General features: G+C 41.5%; 1 protein-coding gene across 3 annotated transcripts in view; it reads left to right on the top strand.

Annotated features, from left to right (window-relative positions):
• The window catches only part of TRIP4 (thyroid hormone receptor interactor 4), a gene marked incomplete at its 5' end in the record, with an annotated part of 70,191 nt that extends 51,920 nt beyond the window's left edge, over nt 1-18,271 (top strand). For 2 of the 3 annotated variants that reach the window (XM_079699655.1, XM_079699656.1), the window contains 2 exons: nt 2,473-2,575; nt 17,973-18,271. In XM_079699655.1, the coding sequence (XP_079555781.1) occupies nt 2,473-2,575; nt 17,973-18,040 (171 nt within the window). In that variant the 3' untranslated portion in view covers nt 18,041-18,271. The remainder of the gene's footprint in view (nt 1-2,472; nt 2,576-17,972) is intronic. The other variant, XM_079699657.1, reaches the window with a different exon arrangement.
• Nucleotides 18,272-20,509: the final 2,238 nt, after the last annotated feature.

A 20,509-nucleotide genomic window follows, 5' to 3' on the forward strand; every position in this document is an offset into this window, starting at 1 on the left:
ATTGCTGGATCATACGGTCATTCTACGGTTAACTTTTAAAAGAGCGACCGAACTGTTTTTCACAGCAACTGCACCGTTTTACATTCACACCAGCAATGCATGAGGGTTCCAGTTTCTTCACATCCTTACCCATGCTTGTTATTTTTCCTGTTTTTTATTTTCGTTTTGTTAATAAGTCATCCTAGTGAGAGTAAAGTGGTATCTCATTGTGGTATTGATTTATATTTACAGGACCTTATTTTTTTCCTGTTTTATTGTGATATAATTGCGTATAACATTGTATTAGTTTAAGGTTGTACAACATGAAGATTTGATATATGATCTATATATTGCAAAATGATTACCACAATAAGTTTAGTTAACACCCATCGCCTCTCCTAGTTACAAATTCAGGACCTTATTTTTTAACTTTGAGACTGAAGGAAATAGCCAAGGTTGTGAATGTAGAGAGAGATGAGGTCTGAGGTTTGACTCTTGAAGTACTCCAGCATTTAAAGAATGGGGAAATGAGGAGCAGTCAGTGAAGAAGCAACACCGGAAGGAGAATTGTATCCTGGAAGCAAAGTGAGGAATGTGTTCAAGAAGGAGGGATAGAAGAACTCTGTCAAGTTCTACATAAATCAATTAAGATGAGAACTGAGAATTGATCGTTTGATTTGGCAGCATGGAAGTGAACGATAACCTTTACAGGAACAGTTTTGGTGGAGTGATGGGAGTGAAAGCCTCTCTATAGTGAATTCAAGAACAAATAGAAGGAGACGAATTTGAGGCAGAGTGTATAGATAATCTTTTAATGAATATTGTTTTGAAAGGAATCTGAGAAATGGAGCAGCAGCTGGAGGAGAATGTGGGATCTGGGAAGTTTTTGTTTTATGGCAGACATTATAGAAAGTATGTTTGTTAATGGGATTGATCCAGTAGAGAGAGAACATTTATTGATGTGGAAGAAAGAGGAGTGAAATGGCTTGTAGTTTTGGAAAAGCAGGGCTGTGAAGTCCTGGCAGGTTTGTCCTCTGCCTTGACACTCTCTAAGACACAGAGAAGAGAGAGCAGGAAAATTGAAGAGATGTGAATGGTGACTGTTGCTGCTCTGGCCTCTGTAGAATTAGGTTTAAAGAAATTGATGGCAGCCTCTGGTTTTATTTGTCAGTAACAGCTGACCCTGCTTTTCTTTGCATTCTGAAGATCCAAAGGATAAGTAAGGAAACAAGAAAGTTTCTCCTTCCATCTTTAGTCTTTATTTTCTATCATGAGCATTTTGAATGTTCATGTGAATATAATTGTGAGTGCCTGTGAATATAAATGTGGCTGATACTTGATATTAAGCTATGTTTTGTCAAAGTACATGCCACACCTGTCCCACACAGAAACCCATGGTATGTGGGCAGGACTAAAAGCCACTGTAAATCCCTTCTGTTTCTTCGCAGCATTAGGACAGAGTAGTCAGTAAAGAAGTTACCTGTTTATGCTTCCACTAGTTACAGAGACATTTGAATTTTCTTATTTATTTTACTGAAGCCTCCATTTTTACTTTAAAGCCTTTTATATCTTAGAGGACACATCTTAGCAGGTGAATAAGAGTGGAAAATAATTTCATACTTTTTAATTACTAGGAGAAAGGCTCCTCTGGTGATGAAGTCTGACCCACAGCCATAGTCAGCTTTTGAGTCGTATTTATCCAACATGCTAAACACAAGACATCCCAAGATAGGAAATAATGAAGTACCTGGTCAGTTGGGCATTGCTAGAGAGCACTTACTGCCAACCCCAGTTGTTCCTTAAGTTGTGATTGTGTGGCCAGATAGTCTTATTCCACGTTCTGTGTCTGTCTTTGCAGAAGGACTAAAAGTCCTAAGTATTCACACAGATTTGTTTTGTGATATGAGATCCAAAGGAGGCTTCTAAATTATTTTCAGAATTGCTCTACCATTACCTTTCACCCTAAGTGAGTCTGGAATGCATCCAGCAAAAGAACTTTGGCATGTTCATACCTTTCAGAATGAATCATCTTCCTTCCCTTTAGTGAGAGAAGGGCTCTGTTGATTGTTTCTGGCAGAATTTCCACAAATGTTCTATTTTTCTTAAATCTTCCACTGTTTCACTTGAGCTGAACCTGGGGGTGCCTGATGTTCCTGAAGGAGACCTCCGAATCTCCCAACTCACAGTCACTTATACTGAAAGACTAGGCAGTTTTGATTCTGTGGGAAGATGTCAGGCATCTTTTTTAAGAAGTTGTTTCCATTATAGGAAGTCACAGATGGTGGGCAAAAGACTGTATAAGAATACTGTGCTAAAGCCTGGGGAAAGTTGAAGGTTTGTTCTTGCTTACTGAGCATAATCCTCTGTACCTGACTGTGTAATGGAGAGTACTATTATCAGAATGTTGAGGTGGATTCTGGGACATCCTTTGATCTCCTTGAAATTCAAAATTTGTTCCAACTAGCCTGAACTTTTTATTTTTATATTTCACAGTATCCAGACATGAGTCAAGAATCTGATTCTCCATTTGTTTTCATCTGCACAAATCCCCAGGAAATGATTGTGAAGTTTCCTATTAAAGGAAGTCCAAAAATCTGTAAGTCACAAGCTTTGATGGTCTAATTGTTTTCTTTTTGTCTTGAATCTCACTTGTTTAACTTAAAAATTTTTTTCTCTTTTTACCCTGTTCTATGTCATCTCAAATATTTGGAGGATTAGTAAAATTCTACTTATCATATACCTGAAACTAACAAAACATTGTGAATCAACTATACTTCAATAAAAAAATTCTATTTATCAATAACGTTAATGTTAGGTTAACTACAGTATAGCCTTTCCAAAACATACCTCGATCCACAATTATTGGTATATGAGTCTATCACTCTAAACTTCCATTTAGGACCCCATTACCTTTAAAATCCTATTTGTCAGCCAAAAGAGTACGTTTGCCCCACTGTACTGTTCTTATTAAAGGAAGTATTAAGCCAGTGCCAGTGGCATTGTCATTTATCCATTGTTCCTCAGTATTCAATCTGAGAATAAGGCTTAACTTTTTAAGTGTCTATTTTTGAATGTCTATTTTGGAGGTACCACTTCCCACTATTCCCTTGATTACTGCTTCCTAGAGCTCTGCTCTAGCCCTCTTGCTTTTCACCCTCTTTTTGAAATCTCCTGATGGTTTTCTTTTCTGTAATGTTTGCTTTTATGTGTTTGTGATTATAGTACCCTCTGCATATTCACTTCTTAGGAAGTGCTTGTGACTTGATTCTTTCAACTTGCAACACTCTTCAACTCCCAACTTCTCTTCCTCTGTCTAGTCCTACAGCAGCCTCTTCTATTTCCAAGGAATCTCAAGAAACATATAGTGGTGTCCACTTTGCCTAACTTCCCTTTTTTTTTTTTTTTTTTTTTTGCGTTATGCAGGCCTCTCACTGTTGTGGCCTCTCCCGTTGCGGAGCACAGGCTCCGGACGCGCAGGCTCAGGCTCACGGGCCCAGCCGCTCCGCGGCATGTGGGATCTTCCCAGACCGGGGCACGAACCCGTGTCCCCTGCATTGGCAGGCAGACTCTCAACCACTGCGCCACCAGGGAAACCCCTAACTTCCCTTTTTTAAAAAAATTAATTTATTTATTTTTGGCTGTGCAGGGTCTTCATTGCTGTGCACGGGCTTTCTCTAGTTGTAGCCAGCGGTGGCTACTTTTTGTTGTGGTGCACAGGCTTCTCATTGCGGTGGCTTCTCCCGTTGTAGAGCATGGGCTCTAGGCACGCAGGCTTCAGTAGTTGTGGCTCGCGGGCTCTAGAGCGCAGGCTCAGTAGCTGTGGCACATGGGCTTTGTTGCTCCACGGCACGTGAGATCTTCCCAGACCAGGGATTGAACCTGTGTGGCCTGCATTGGCGGGAAGATTCTTAACCACTGTGCCACCAGGGAAGTCCCTAACTTCCTTTTAAAAACAACATCAGCAGAGGAGCTTCAAGATGGCGGAAGAGTAAGACGTGGAGATTACCTCCCCACAGATACATCAGAAATACACCTACATGTGGAACAACTCCTACAGAACACCTACTGAATGCTGGCAGAAGACCTCAGACCTCCCAAAAGGCAAGAAACTCCCCACGTACCTGGGTAGGGCAAAAGAAAAAAGAAAAAACAGAGACAAAAGAATAGGGATGGGACCTGCACCAGTGGGAGGGAGCTGTGAAGGAGGAAAGGTTTCCACACACTACGAAGCCCCTTCGCGGGCGGAGACTGTGGGTGGCGGAGCGGGGAAGGTTCAGAGCTGCGGAGGAGAGCACAGCAACAGGGGTGCGGAGGGCAAAGCGGAGAGAGTCCCGCACAGAGGATCAGTGCCGACCAGCACTCACCAGCCCAAGAGGCTTGTCTGCTCACCCGCCGGGACGGGCGGGGCCTGGGAGCTGAGGCTTGGGCTTCGGAGGTCGGATCCCAGGGCGAGGACTGGGGTTGGCTGCATGAACACAGCCTGAAGGGGGCTAGTGCACCGCGGCTAGCCGGAGGGAGTCCGGGAAAAAGCCTGGAGCTGCCGAAGAGACAAGAGACTTTTTCTTGCCTCTTTGTTTCCTGGTGCACGGGGAGAGGGGATTAAGAGCACTGCTTAAAGGAGCTCCAGAGACGGGCGCAAGCCGCGGCTATCAGCGCAGACCCCGGAGACGGGCATGAGACGCTAAGGCTGCTGCGGCAGCCACCAAGAAGCCTGTGTGTGAGCACAGGTCACTATCCACACCTCCCCTCCCATGAGCCTGTGCAGCCCGCCACTGCCAGGGTCCCGTGATCCAGGGACAACTTCCCTGGGAGAACGCACGGCGCGCCTCCCGCCGGCCTCTGCCGCTGCGGGCTCGCCCCCGCATTCCGTACACTTCCCTGCCCCCGGGCCTGAGTGAGCCAGAACCCCCGAATCAGCTGCTCCTTTAACCCTGTCCTGAGTGAAGAACAGACGCCCTCAGGCGACCTACATGCAGAGGCAGGTCCAAATCCAACACTGAACCCCAGGAGCTGTGCGAACAAAGAAGAGAAAGGGAAATTTCTCCCAGCAGCTTCAGGAGCAGCGGATTAAATCTCCACAATCAACTTGATGTACCCTGCATCTGTGGAATACCTGAATAGACAACGAATCACCCCAAATTGAGGAGGTGGACTTTGGGAGCAATGATATATATTTTTCCCCCTTTTTCTCTTTTTGTGAGTGTGTATGTGTATGCTTCTGTGTGTGTTTTTGTCTGTATAGCTTTGCTTTTACCATTTGTCCTAGGGTTCTGTCTGTCCGTTTTGGTTTTTTTTTAGTATAGTTTTTAGCACTTGTTATCATTGGTGGATTTGTTTTTTGGTTTGGTTGCTCTCTTCTTTCTTTCTTTTGTTTTTTATTACTTAAAATTTTTTTTAAATAATTATTTTTTATTTTAATAACTTTATTTTATTTTATGTTATTTTATTTTATCTTCTTCTATCTTTCTTTCTTTTTTTTAATCCCTTTTATTCTGAGCCGTGTGGATGACAGGCTCTTGGTGCTCCAGCTAGGCATCAGGGCTGTGCCTCTGAGGTGGGAGAGCCAAGTTCAGAACACTGGTCCACAAGAGACCTCCCAGCTCCACGTAATATCAAACGGCGAAAATCTCCCAGAGATTTCCATCTCAACGCCAAGACCCAGCTCCACTCAATGACCAGCAAGCTACAGTGCTGGACATCCTATTCCAAACAACTAGCAAGACAGGAACACAACCCCACACATTAGCAGAGAGGCTGCCTAAAATCATAATAAGGCCACAGACACCCCAAAACACACCACCAGACGTGGACCTGCCCACCAGAAAGACAAGATACAGCATCATCCACCAGAACACAGGCACTAGTCCCCTCCACCAGGAAGCCTACACAAGCCACTGAACCAACCTTAGCCACTAGGGACAGACACCAAAAACAACAGGAACTATGAACCTGCAGCCTGCGAAAAGGAGACCCCAAACACAGTAAGTTAAGCAAAATGAGAAGAGAGAGAAACACACAGCAGATGAAGGAGAAAGGCAAAAACCCACCAGACCAAACAAATGAAGAGGAAATAGGCAGTCTACCTGAAAAAGAATTCAGAATAATGATAGTAAAGATGATCCAAAATCTTGGAAATAGAATGGAGAAAATACAAGAAACGTTTAACAAGGACCTAGAAGAACTAAAGAGCAAACAAACAGTGATGAACAACACAATAAATGAAATTTAAATTCTCCCGAAGGAATCAATAGCAGAATAACTGAGGCAGAAGAAGGGATAAGTGACCTGGAAGATAAAATAGTGGAAATAACTACTGCAGAGCAGAATAAAGAAAAAAGAAAGAAAAGAATTGAGGACAGTCTCAGAGACCTCTGGGAAAACATTAAACGCACCAACATTCAAAGTATAGGGGTCCCAGAAGAAGAAGAGAAAAAGGGACTAAGAAAATATTTGAAGAGATTATAGTTGAAAATTTCCCTAATATGGGAAAGGAAATAGTTAGGTCCAGGAAGCACAGAGTCCCATACAGGATAAATCCAAGGAGAAACACACCAAGACACATATTAATCAAATTATCAAAAATTAAATACAAAGAAAAAATATTAAAATCAGCAAGGGGAAAACAACAAGTAACATACAAGGGCATCCCCATAAGGTTAACAGTTGATCTTTCAGCAGAAACTCTGCAAGCCAGAAGGGAGTGGCAGGACATATTTAAAGTGATGAAGGAGAAAAGCCTACAACCAAGCTTATTCTGCCCAGCAAGGATCTCATTCAGATTTCACAGAGAAATTAAAACCTTTACAGACAAGCAAAAGCTAAGAGAATTCAGCACCACCAAACCAGCTTTACAACAAATGCTAAAAGAACTTCTCTAGTCAGGAAACACAAGAGAAGGAAAAGACCTACAATAACAAACACAAAACGATTAAGAAAATGGGAATAGAAACATACATATCGATAATTACCTTAAATGTAAATGGACTAAATGCTCCAACCAAAAGACATAGACTGAATGGATCCAAAAACAAGACCCATATATATGGTGTCTACAAGAGACCCACTTCAGACCTAGGGACACATACAGACTGAAAGTGAGGGGATGGAAAAAGATATTCCATGCAAATGGAAATCAAAAGAAAGCTGGAGTAGCAATTCTCATATCAGACAAAATAGACTTTAAAGCAAAGACTATTACAAGAGACAAAGAAGGACACTACATAATGATCAAGGGATCAATCCAAGAGAAGATACAACAATTGTAAATATTTATGCGCCCAACTTAGGAGCACCTCAGTACATGAGGCAAATACTAACAGCCATAAAAGGGGAAATCAACAGTAACACAATCAGAGTAGGGGACTTTAACACCCCACTTTCCCAGTGGACAGATCATCCAAACTGCAAATAAATAAGGAAACACAAGCTTTAAATGATACATTGAACGAGATGCACTTAATTGATATTCATAGGACATTCCATCCAAAAACAACAGAATACACATTCTTCTCAAGTGCTCATGGAACATTCTCCAGGATAGATCATATCTTGGGTCACAAATCAAGCCTCGGTAAATTTAAGAAAATTGAAATAGTATCAAATATCTTTTCTGACCACAACGTTATGAGACTAGATATCAGTTACAGGAAAAAAGCTGTAAAAAATACAAACACATGGAGGCTAAACAATACACTACTTAATAACCAAGAGATCACTGAAGAAATCAAAGAGGAAATCAAAAAATACCTAGAAACAAATGACAATGAAAACATGACGTCCCAAAACCTATGGGATGCAGCAAAAGCAGTTCTAAGAGGGAAGTTTATAGCAATACAGTGCTACCTTAAGAAATAAGAAATATCTCAAATAAACAACCTAACCTTGCACCAAAAGCAATTAGAGAAAGAAGAACAAAAAACCCCAAAGTTAGCAGAAGGAAAGAAATCATAAAGATCAGATCAGAAATAAATGAAGGAAATGATAACAAAGATCAATAAAACTAAAAACTGGTTCTTTGAGAAGATAAAATTGATAAACCATTAGCCAGACTCATCAAGAGAAAAAGGGAGAAGACTCAAATCAATAGAATTAGAAATGAAAAAGGAGAAGTAACAACAGACACTGCAGAAATACAAAGGATTATGAGAGATTACTACAAGCAACTCTATGCCAATAAAATGGACAACCTGGAAGAAATGGACAAATTCTTAGAAATGCACAACCTTCCGAGACTGAACCAGGAAGAAATAGAAAATATGAACAGACCAATCACAAGCACTGAAATTGAAACTGTGATTAAAAATCTTCCAACAAACAAAAGCCCAGGACCAGATGGCTTCACAGGCGAATTCTATCAAACATTCAGAGAATAGCTAACATCTATCCTTCTCAAACTCTTCCAAAATATAGCATAGGGAGGAACACTCCCAAACTCATTCTACAAGGCCACCATCACCCTGATAGCAAATCAGACAAAGATGTCGCAAAGAAAGAAAACTACAGGCCAATATCACTGATGAAAAGAGATGCGAAAATCCTCAACAAAATACTAGCAAACAGAATCCAACAGCACATTAAAAGGATCATACACCATGATCAAGTGGGGTTTATTCCAGGAATGCAAGGATTCTTCAATATACACAAATCAATCAATGTGATACAACATATTAACAAGTTGGAGGAGAAAAACCATATGATCATCTCAATAGATGCAGAGAAAGCTTTCGACAAAATTCAACACCCATTTATGATTAAAAACTCTCCAGAAAGTAGGCATAGAGGGAACTTTCCTCAACATAATTAAGGCCATATATGACAAACACACAGCCAACAACATCCACAATGGTGAAAAACTGAAACCATTTCCACTAAGATCAGGAACAAGACAAGGTTGCCCACTCTCACCACAATTATTCAACATAGTTTTGGAAGTTTTAACCACAGCAGTCAGAGAAGAAAAAGAAATAGAAGGAATCCAAATCGGAAAAGAAGTAAAGCTGTCTGTTTGCAGATGATGTGATACTATACATAGAGAATCCTAAAGATGCTACCAGAAAATTACTAGAGCTAATCAATGAATTTAGTAAAGTAGCAGGATACAAAATTAATGCACAGAAATCTCTTGCATTCCTATACACTAATGAAAGAGAAATTAAGGAAACACTCCCATTTACCATTGCAACAAAAAGAATAGAATACCTAGGAATAAACCTACTTAAGGAGACAAAAGACCTGTATGCAGAAAACTATAAGACACCGATGAAAGAAATTAAAGATGATACAAACAGATGGAGAGATATACCATGTTCTTGGATTGGAAGTGTCAACATTGTGAAAATGACTATACTACCCAAAGCAATCTACAGATTCAGTGCAATCCCTATCAAACTACCACTGGCCTTTTTTACAGAACTAGAACAAAAAATTTCACAATTTGTATGGAAACACAAAAGACCCCAAATAGCCAAAGCAATCTTTTTTTTTTTTGCCGTAGGCGGGCCTCTCACTGTCATGGCCTCTCCCGCTGCGGAGCACAGGCTCCGGACACGCAGGCCCAGCAGCCATGGTTCACGGGCCCAGCTGCTCCGCGGCATGTGGGATCCTCCCGGACTGGGGCACAAACCCGCGTCCCCTGCATCGGCAGGCGGACCCTCAATCACTGAGCCACCAGGGAAGCCCGAAACCAATCTTGAGAAAGAAAAACGGAACTGGAGGAATCAGGCTACCTGACTTCAGACTATACTACAAAGCTACAGTAATCAAGACAGTATGGTACTGGCACAAAAACAGAAATATAGATCAATGGAACAGGATAGAAAGCCCAGAGATAAACCAACGCAATATGGTCACCTTATCTTTGATAAAGGAGGCAAGAATATAAAGTGGAGAAAAGACAGCCTCTTCAATAAATGGTGCTGGGAAAACTGGACAGCTACCTGTAAAAGAATGAAATTAGAACACTCCCTAACACCATACACAAAAATAAACTCAAAATGGATTAAAGACCTAAATGTAAGGCCAGACACTATCAAACTCTTAGAGGAAAATTTAGGCAGAACACTCTATGACATAAATCACAGCAAGATCCTTTTTGACCCACCTCCTAGAGAAATGGAAATAAAAACAAAACTAAACAAATGGGACCTAATGAAACTTCAAAGCTTTTGCACAGCAAAGGAAACCATAAACAAGACCAAAAGACAACCCTCAGAATGGGAGAAAATATTTGCAAACGAAGCAACTGACAAAGGATTAATCTCCAAAATTTACAAGCAGCTCATGCAGCCCAATATCAAAAAAACAAACAGCCCAAACCAAAAATGGGCAGAAGACCTAAATAGACATTTCTCCAAGGAAGATATACAGGTTGCCAGCAAACACATGAAAGAATGCTCAACATCATTAATCATTAGAGAAATGCAAATCAAAACTACAATGAGAGGCTTCCCTGGTGGTGCAGTGGTTTAGAGTCCACCTGCCGATGCAGGGGACGCGGGTTCGTGCCCTGGTCCGGGAAGATCCCGCATGCCGCGGAGCGGCTGGGCCCGTGGGCCATGGCCGTTGGGCCTGCGGGTCCGGAGACTGTGCTCCACAGTGGGAGAGGCTGCGACAGTGAGAGGCCTGTGTACCGCAAAAAAAAAAAAAAAAAAAACCTACAATGAGATATCATCTTACACTGGTCAGAATGGCCATCATCAAAAAATCTAGAAACAATAAATGCTGGAGAGGGTGTGGAGAAAAGGGAACCCTCTTGCACTGTTGGTGGGAATGTAAATTGATACAGCCACTATGGAGAACAGTATGGAGGTTCCTTAAAAAACTAAAAATAGAACTACCATATGACCCAGCAATCCCACTACTGGGCATATACCCTGAGAAAACCATAATTCAAAAAGAGTCATGTACCTAAATGTTCATTGCAGCTCTATTTACAATAGCCAGGACATGGAAGCAACCTAAGTGTACATCAACAGATGAATGGATAAAGAGGATGTGGCACATATATACAGTGGAATATTCCTCAGCCATAAAAAATGAAATTGAGTTATTTGTAGTGAGGTGGATAGACCTAGAGTCTGTCGTACATAGTGAAGTAAGTCAGAAGGAGAAAAACAAATACCGTATGCTAACGTATATATACGGAATTTTAAAAAATGGTCATGAAGAAGCTAGGGGCAAGACAGGAATAAAGATGCAGACCTACTAGAAAATGGACTTGAGGATACAGGGAGGGGGAAGGGTAAGCTGGGACAAAGTGAGAGAGTGGCATGGACATATATACACTAACAAATGTAAAATAGATAGCTAGTGGGAAGCAGCTGCATAGAGGGAGATCAGCTCGGTGTTTTGTGACCACCTAGAGGGGTGGGATAGGGAGGGTGGGAGGGAGATGCAAGAGGGAGGAGATATGGGGACATATGTATATGTATAACTGATTCAGTTTGTTATAAAGCAGAAACTAACACACCATTGTAAAGCAATTATACTGCAATAAAGATGTTAAAAAAAAAAAACAGCATCAGCAACTCTCCCATTTGCTCATGTCAGTTACTATTTCATGACTCTGTGACATTGCTTTCCCATTGTGTGAACTGGATGCATTGTTGTTGCCTATGCTCAATACTATGTCACCTTGTTCGTCGTGGACCAACTATTTTATAAATCTGTTCTGTAAAGAAGTACTTCTCAGACTGTAATATAAATAAAAGTCACCTAGAGAGCTGTTAAAACACAGGTTCTTGTGCCCTTCTCCCAAGTGATACTAATGCTGTTGATTAGCTGACTGCGCTATGGATAATACTGCTTTTGATCACAAAATGAAATACTTGGAGTATGAATTTAGATTCATGTATATTCACTGCAAAATTCAGGCAACCCTCATGATTTGTGAAACATATTCCTGAGATTCCTGCAAGTCAGAAAATATGAACATAAATTACCCTTGACTTACACAAATTATTTACTTCATACTTTACCCTACCTGTTAGCCAAGTGGCCCTGGAAATTCTTTTTCCTTCTTCTTCACTATTTAGGATTTAAATCTCCCTTTTTCTCTCCTTTTTAGGTTGAGAAATTTTACCCCTTTCTACTCTAGTCCATTCTTACCTTGCTTTGGGCACTGATGGCAACACTGGTGGTAGGAGGAAAACGTGGTCAGTCTTCTCTCCCAGACCCACTGCTACTTGATCTTTAGTCCCAGTTACCTTTTCATAGCTTCCTTTCTATCTTGGTTTTCATCTGCTGCTTAAACTCCTGTGAGAAAATGTTTTGTGTAAGCAGAGTTTATATATTTCTCTGAAACGTTTTACTTCAGTACTTTCTCCTCCCAGAGACCCACCTTCAGCACACATATGGCCTTCATTTTTCTCCACAAGGTTTAATAGGGGGCAGGGAGGGTGATGGTCTTAAGAGAAACCTTTTCCCCGTTCCTTCTGTTGGTTAAAAGCTTTAAAAAGCCAAAATGGTCTGTGTGCTTGTTTTAGGGACAGCAGGGCTGGAGAGAAATTGTGAGACTGCAGCTTCTTTCATGGTAGACCAGACAAGGTGAAACATGGGTCAGAAACAATAGGTAAAGGTAGGGGTTGGTGGGGGTGGTGGTGTTGGGGGGGTGGAGAAAGAATAGGTTGACCGATCCCTGTGTCTCGGAAAAAAACTTCTATTGAGAGGGAGCAAGCCTACCTGAGGATTTAGTCTGGTGTGAAGTTTCTATTCCCTGTAACTCTTCATTCCTTTGTCCTTCATTCATCCTTACTGTCTTTAAAAACTTTACACTCTGCCAGAACTTCCTTCCCTTAAGCCATAGGGACCACCTCCAGTAGTTTACAGCTGGGAAAGTCTTTAATCCCACTGCCATAGGGGAAAATACATACTTGGCTCTTTTTTTAAAAAAAATAAATTTATTAATTTATTTATTTAGGGCTGTGTTGGGTCTCCGTTGCTGCGTGTGGGCTTTCTCTACTTGCGGCAAGTGGGGACTAGTCTTCGTTGCGGTGCGCAGGCTTCTCGTTGCAGTGGCTTCTCTTGTTGCGGAGCACAGGCTCTAGGTGCACGGGCTTCAGTAGTTGCAGCACATGGGCTCAGTAGTTGTGGCTCATGGGCTCTAGAGCACAGGCTCAGTAGTTGTGGTGCACGGGCTCAGTTGCTCCGCGACATGTGGGATCTTCCCAGACCAGGAATCACACCCATGTCCCCTGCATTGGCAGGTGATTCTTAACCACTGCGCCACAACGGAATTCCTATACTTGGCTCTTAATTTGGAATGCTTCACATTTTCTTCTAGAATATTGTTACATGAAGTGGTTAAGTTCCATGGTATTAATAATATTAATATTCTACTTCAGTTACAGCTCTGTGCCTTAAATATTTTTTTCTTGTGGGATGGCTTAGGAACCTAGCCACTTTTCTTTTGTTTTTTTAATTTTTAATTTATTTATTTAATTTATTTATTTTTGGCTGCATTGGGTCTTTGTTGCTGTGTGCGGGCTTTCTCTAGCTGTGGTGAGCAGAGGCTACTCTTTGTTGCAGTGCATGGGCTTCTCTTTGTGGTGGCTTCTCTTGTTGCAGAGCACGGGCTCCAGTAGTTGTCGTACGTGGGCTCAGTAGTTGTGGCGCATGGGCTTAGTTGCTCCACAGCATGTGGAATTTTTCCAGACCAGGGCCTGAACCCATGTCCCCTGCATTGGCAGGCAGATTCTTAACCACTGTGCCACCAGGGAAGCCCCTAGCCACTTTTCATAGATTAGTTCTATGAGAAATTTATTCTAAGTTCCAAACTTCTGACTTGCAAATAAATGTCTACAATATAACTCATTTACATGTTGTATCACGTGTATATATTTGCTTTATATTAAAGGCATATATTTTTATTTATGTTTTTGGACATGTAAACTTGAGCTTGCTTGACCTGAGGATAATTGCGCTTCTTGAAGTTGAAATAATTCAGAAAACAATGTGCAATATGAAATCACTTGGCTGTGTGTCTGCTCAAATTAAGAAATGCAAAACAGTTAAGTATAGTAGAATATGTAGGTTGAATGCTCAAAGAGATGAAGGTAATTTTTTTACTTTAAATGAACTACATGCTTTATAAACTCATGCAAATTCTGCCTTATATCTTATGCAAAGCATGTGAAAATCCCTATGAGAGTTATATCGATTGATGGCAAATAGTTTTTTCCCTTTTAACTTCTCCTCCATCTGCTGCACATGCATTTGATTTTCTTTTAGGCACCATGATTGAGGATGTGGTTTAACACTGAAATGCTGTATGTACTAAATGTAAAAATATTGGGGAAATACAGAAACTAAGCATTATCACTCTGCTTTTAAGAGGGTGTACTGTATATTACTGTAGTTAACTGTCCAGATCCCAAGTCTTAAAAAACCAGGCTAAACTAGAACTCAGAGTTCAGAGGGCATCCACGATAACTGCTTCTTCATGCAAGGAGCCCCAGTCCCTGGCCTTCATTGCCCAGCTAAACCAACTGCTACTATTGGCAGTCACTATGGTAGATATTAGGGTTGCAAAGAAGTTTTTAGTTGTAAGGAGCTCACAGATTGCTGGCACATGTATGGTTTTCTTAGGTTAGTCTAGGGGATAAAAGACTTTCTGAATCCCTGGGAGTGCCCTGGAAATCCTTCATCCTCTGTATCTCCTTCCTCCCATCAGTTTTCCATTTTATGACATCGTCATTGAAGCCAGAGATTAGTTTGCCTGCCATTGAGCGCTCTACTCCAGTGGGTTGATCTTACCTGAGCTGGTCTCACGTGAGGGCTTTCACAGTCAGACTGGAGTTTTATGAAAATTATATTTGGAATATTCTTATACAGTAAAGCTTTGGGGAGCCTGAAATAAATATAGTTAAAAGTCTTGCTAGGGGCTTCCCTGGTGGCGCAGTGGTTGAGTGTCCGCCTGCCGATGCAGGGGACACGGGTTCGTGCCCCAGTCCGGGAAGATCCCACATGCCGCGGAGCAGCTGGGCCCGTGAGCCATGGCCGCTGAGCCTGTGCGTCCGGAGCCTGTGCTCCGCAACGGGAGAGGCCACAACAGCGAGAGGCCCGCGTACCGCAAAAGAAAAAAAAAAAAAAAAAAAGTCTTGCTAGAGTTATCTGGTAAATATGGTAAATTAAAAGTAAAACTGAGACCATATCTAAGAAACACAACTCCCAAGCCTTAGCATAAATAACACGACTACCGTTAATTTATCAGAGAACTTTGAACTCATGAAGCACTTCAATGTATATATTTTTAAAATAAATTTATTTATTTTTGGCTGCGTTGGGTCTTCGTTGCTGTGCACAGGCTTTCTCTAGTTGCGGTGAGCGGGGGCTACTCTTTGTTACGGTGTGCAGGCTTCTCATTGTGGTGGCTTCTCTTGTGGAGCACGGGCTCTAGGTGCGCGGGCTCAGTAGTTGTGACACGTGGGCTTAGTAGTTGTGGCTCTTGGGCTCTAGAGCGCAGGCTCAGTAGTTGTGGCACACGGGCTTTGTTGCTCCGCAGCATGTGGGATCTTCCTGGACCAGGGCTCGAACCCATGTCCCCTGCATTGGCAGGTGGATTCTTTTTTTTTTTGCAGTACGCGGGCCTCTCACTGTGGTGGCCTCTCCCGTTGCAGGGTACAGGCTCTGGACGCGCAGGCTCAGCGGCCATGGCTCACGAGCCCAGCCGCTCCGCGGCATGTGGGATCTTCCCGGACCGGGGCACGAACCCGTGTCCCCTGCATCGGCAGGCGGGCTCTCAACCACTGCGCCACCAGGGAAGCCCGACAGGTGGATTCTTAACCACTGTGCCACCAGAGAAGTCCCTTTGATGTATATTATTTCAATTAATTATTTGATTAAATGATTCAGTGTATGTAAAATACTTGGTACAGTGCTTAGTATATAGAAAAACACTTAGCATTAGCTATAATCCTCTCAACAACTTTGTAAGTTAGTAGAAATTTTTTCTTCCTTTCATTTTATAGCTGAGTGAACAGGTTTACAGAAATCATATTTTGCTGAGGCCTTTCTACCTCTAGGTTTCCTGCTCTTCTCACTTTATCACATTGCCTCAGAAACAAAGTATTCCAATTTACATTTCATTTTTAGGGCACAGTATCACAGAGCTGCAAAGGGCCTTCACTACTGTATAGTCCAAGTTCCCTCATAGCATTGAAAAAGTTGAGGACAAGAGTGACTAGGTGACTTCCTCAAGGTTAAACAGATAGGTAGTCTTAGGACTAAAACTGGGACCTGGGTCTTCTAACTTATTCAGTACAGAGAACTAGAAGTCTGTAGTCCTAGATGGAATTCTAAATTCTGTCCTAGCTTGTCCTAAAAAGCTTAATGAGACGCAATACTTCTTTGTACCTCTGGGTACCACCAGCTTTACAGTGAGTACTCTTTTATGTTTATCTGATATCTGCTATTTTTGGTTACTTAGTAGTCCCTATAAAGTAAAGGTTTTGAAATTTCTGGTGTCTGCTTTTCTTTGTTTAATTCATTTATTGAGCACCTACCATTTGGTAGTCTTAGGGATACAATGGCAAACTTGCCTCCTAACAGGGCCCTTTGCCAGATTGCTGGCACATGTTTGGATTTCCAGCAAGACAGACTGGGGGATGAAAGAACTCCTAAATCCCTGGGAGAACTCTGTGCTCTAAAGCCCAAATTAAAGTCAACATCATTGTGACTGTTGTGGACATCATTTAGGATATCACTTAGTGATGGTTTCTAAGGAAGCCCAGAGAAGGAAGTAATGTTATTCCAGAGGCAGATGTAGCCCTGGAAAGTTGAGGAAGAATAAAAAAATTAAGAAAACAGGGAAACTTGTTAGATTGAAGTAATTTTTTTCACACTCTCCTTGTGCAGTAGTCCGGACATGTATTCTTACCTTAGTTGGACAAATGAGGATATTGAAGTCCAGAGAGATCTAATGACTTGCCCCAAGTCACTCATCTAGTTTGTATCAGACAAAGGAGGACTGGAACCTGGGTTTCCTGGCTTCTTGTCCAGTGCTTTCTCTCTTGTACCTGATTACTGCAACAAATGAAAATGACAACATACAAGGGGCAGTGGTTGTGGGTATAGGCCTGTAGTACACCCAGTTGCTTTTGTTTTTGTTTGTTTGTTTATTTAGTGCCAAGGCTGAACTGAACTATTTCTGTTTCCAGCATCAGCATCTCTATTGACTTAAATAAGACTTTTTGTGGGAGAAAGCAACCTGCAAGCTCTGTTCTCAGGCCAGGCAGACAGGAACTCTGTTAGTTTTTCTTCATGAGATGGATATTTCCTAAGGCAGCTACCACTGAACCCAACTTTATCCTGGCAGATCTGAGGAGTCAGAGGTCGGAGACCACATCCGTCAAGTACCTCTCATTAGGGTCACCTGGGACAGGAAGGTTGCTTGTTTTCTAACTTTAACACTTAGGAGAGTCATACAGCCTATGACCTTTGCCCTTCTTAACTGGTGATAGGGGCCCTTTGTCAGTAAAGCATTCATGTGGATTCTACTCCACTGTTTCAGGTCACTCACCCTATTAAGTCTGAGGCAGCAAAGGAGTGAGTTGAACTGCTTTTCTCACTGTGAGGGAGGTACATGCATTATGCTCAGCCAGTTAACAGGTCAGAGGAATGGGTTTCCCACTGTGTGAAATGTCTTCCTTTATCATTATGTGTGTATTCTTTAAAAACTTGCCTTAGCATCAGGCACTCTGGAAAACGCAATGTTTCTTTTCTAGTAACTACAAAATTAGAAATATTAACTTCTTAGATTTTTAGGTGAATACTCATTGTGTTTGTGTACATACGTACATTTGTGTGTCCCTCTACAGTGTTCCCATTGCTTCCTCAATCTTACAGAATGAAACCCCGAAGTTTGAAAATATCTGAGTCCTGAAGCAAGATAATTGAATGTGACAGAAACACAGTAACCAGAAGACCTGGGAGGCCATGAAAGATTTGCATTGCAAATATAAAAAATAAATAATGAGGCTTCTTTTTCTCCCTTACAGGGAAACTGGATTCCAAGATCCATCAAGGAGCAAAGAAGGGGTTAATGAAGCAGAATAAAGCTGTCTGACCCAGGAAAAAAGGAACTATACAGCATAGTGGAGTTTTGTGTACTAAAATTGCTATCCACTGGTCCTTTGGAATTGAAGCAGTAGACATCTAAAGGCTTGGCATCAGGCTTGAACCTCTCAGAATTTAAACTCATCAAAATCTGTATATTTTTCTTAAAGAGTGGGATTCTTACTTTATGTAGTGGGTCAAAAATCTTTGGATACATTATTTATAAAGACTTATTTTAAAAATTCTAGATCTTTGACATTTTTCTCAGAATGATACAGAAGAAAAAGGAACAAGTTGGAAATTATTTTCCTCTCTGAGGCTTCGATTTGTTTTAGTTAGGAAAATTCTTAACCTAGGTTAACAGTATTTTAAGGGACCACTTGAATTTTAAAGTTTTTTTTTTTTCAAAGTGATAACCTGGTAGAGTATTAGGATGTTTGAGGAATTGTGTTTAATAGAAATGTGTGATGGGACAGAGAGGTTTTTAAACAACTTTGCTGCTCTAGTCTGACATCTCTTCAAGTGAATAGTATTCAGCTGAGTAACCTTCACTGGCAGATTTTGGTGGGGGGTGGGGTGGGGGGGATAACCTGAAGAGGTGCTGCCACTTTGTTCTTTGGTTTGAGACATCAGGACATAAGAGGATCAGACTGGGATGAGATAGAGCCACCTGCTAAAGCAGCATGAAACCGCCCTGTTTATTTTGTTGGTATTGCAAAAGTATCACTTGGATGGAGCAATTAGAAACAAACAAAAATAAAATCCCTTCAGTAAATGCATCCAAATATCCCAAAATGCTGAAACCAAACCCTTTAAGCCATCCATACCCCAAGAAGCTATGAGCTTTGGAAAAATAGGAGGTTGGTTTGAAATGAGATTTTTACTAGTCATTCTGGTCCCACGTAGTGAAGCACTTTTTTTCTGAGGCTGTTCAGAAGAGCTGTCAGAATCTCAGTTGCTGGCATCCTCAGGAAATTCACGGTCTTAAATGTGTATGTTCTGCTTTTTATAAAGCAGCACTACCACACTGGGGAAGTTGGATTCCCTCCAGCAGTTGTGTGCATGACTTAAAAAAGAGAGCGCAAGGGAGAGAAAAAAGTGCCCTGTGTTATGAAAAAGATTAATTTCCCCTTTCTTTAATCCTTCATATTCAGCGTTTATTTGCATTGAAATGCCTCCACTCATTATGCATTGATGCTCACTCAACTGTGAACCCTGCTTGTTGCAGAGCTCTGGGCATTGGTTTTGTGGGGGCCTGATCACTCTGGATTCCCAGGCGAAACCCACCCAATTCTTGTTCTAGTGATGAAGGCATGTTGTATTCTTTTTTTTTTCCTGTTCAACTTCTGTAGAGAAAGTTGGAAAGGATGCCAATGGCAGTTCTTTAGGGGGAAAAAAGTCTCTCTTTGGCCTTCTGCAGACCCTAGTACTATTAATGAAGCCACACTGGGTTCACTATGCAGTTAATAGTTTAACAAGCAGTAGCAATTTGAATTCTGTTCTGGAATTGTCTGGTTTTCTTAATACCAAAATAAAATTGAAAGGCAGGAGGTGAAGAACCTAAGGAGCAAAAAAAAAAAAAGTTTATCTTTCTGCCTTTTTATTTGAACGACAGACAGCCTGAACACAGTATGGATTGATTTTTCCACCTGGATAGATTATGTGTGCATGCCTAAAGTAAAACATCAGGAGATGCAAGAGTTCAGGTTATGCAACCATTTTGTGTGCTGTGATAAGAAAGTTTACAAGAACTTAACAAGTTTATGAGAAACCCACCTCAGCATCCAAAATATGCAGCTGGAGCCACATGAGTAAAGGCAGAGTAACTTGGAAACTTCTCCTTTTCATGGTTAGACTGTGAAAGACTCTCTTCAGTTCACGTGTTGGTGGTATAAGGTCTCTCTTTTATTTGTGGAGACACCCGGGAGGAAGTGTGGGAGAGACTTGGGGGTAGATGGCCGTCAGTTGCTCAGTGATGAATAGCATAATTTAAAGCCTAGTGGAAAATCTTAGCAGCCTGAGTACAAACTCACCCAGGAGTAGCCTTTCAGTACTTTACAGCACTTTGCACTGACCCTGTAACTCTGGGACAGCTTGGCCTGAGGGAAGGTCCACATTTCTGAGCTGGTTTACTTCTACAGCCTAAATATCTGTACCCTCTTTTGGATGGTTGGGTTCATTGGCTCTCAATTTGTATAGTAGCTAAAGGATTCAGCGTTTTTGTTTTTCTAGGCAGGACACAGTCTCAATTATATAAGCTCAAAGTAGGATATATATAAAACTGGAGTCTTTCTCTGCCAGGATTTTTAGGAGGCTTTGGCCTTGCAGATAGATGTTTGGAATGGAGTAGGGGTGGGGTTGGGGCGGGGTGTTTGCTTGCTATAGCTAATCTGGAGAAAGAAAACTAGGTGTCCCTTTTTTTCTTTTTAAGCTGGAAGTTTACAGAAACCCGTTTTTTCCTAGGGAGTAGGTATAAAAA

The sequence above is a fragment of the Hyperoodon ampullatus genome, assembly GCF_949752795.1.
Source record: "Hyperoodon ampullatus genome assembly, chromosome: 3".
NCBI classification, from domain to species: Eukaryota; Metazoa; Chordata; class Mammalia; order Artiodactyla; family Ziphiidae; genus Hyperoodon; species Hyperoodon ampullatus.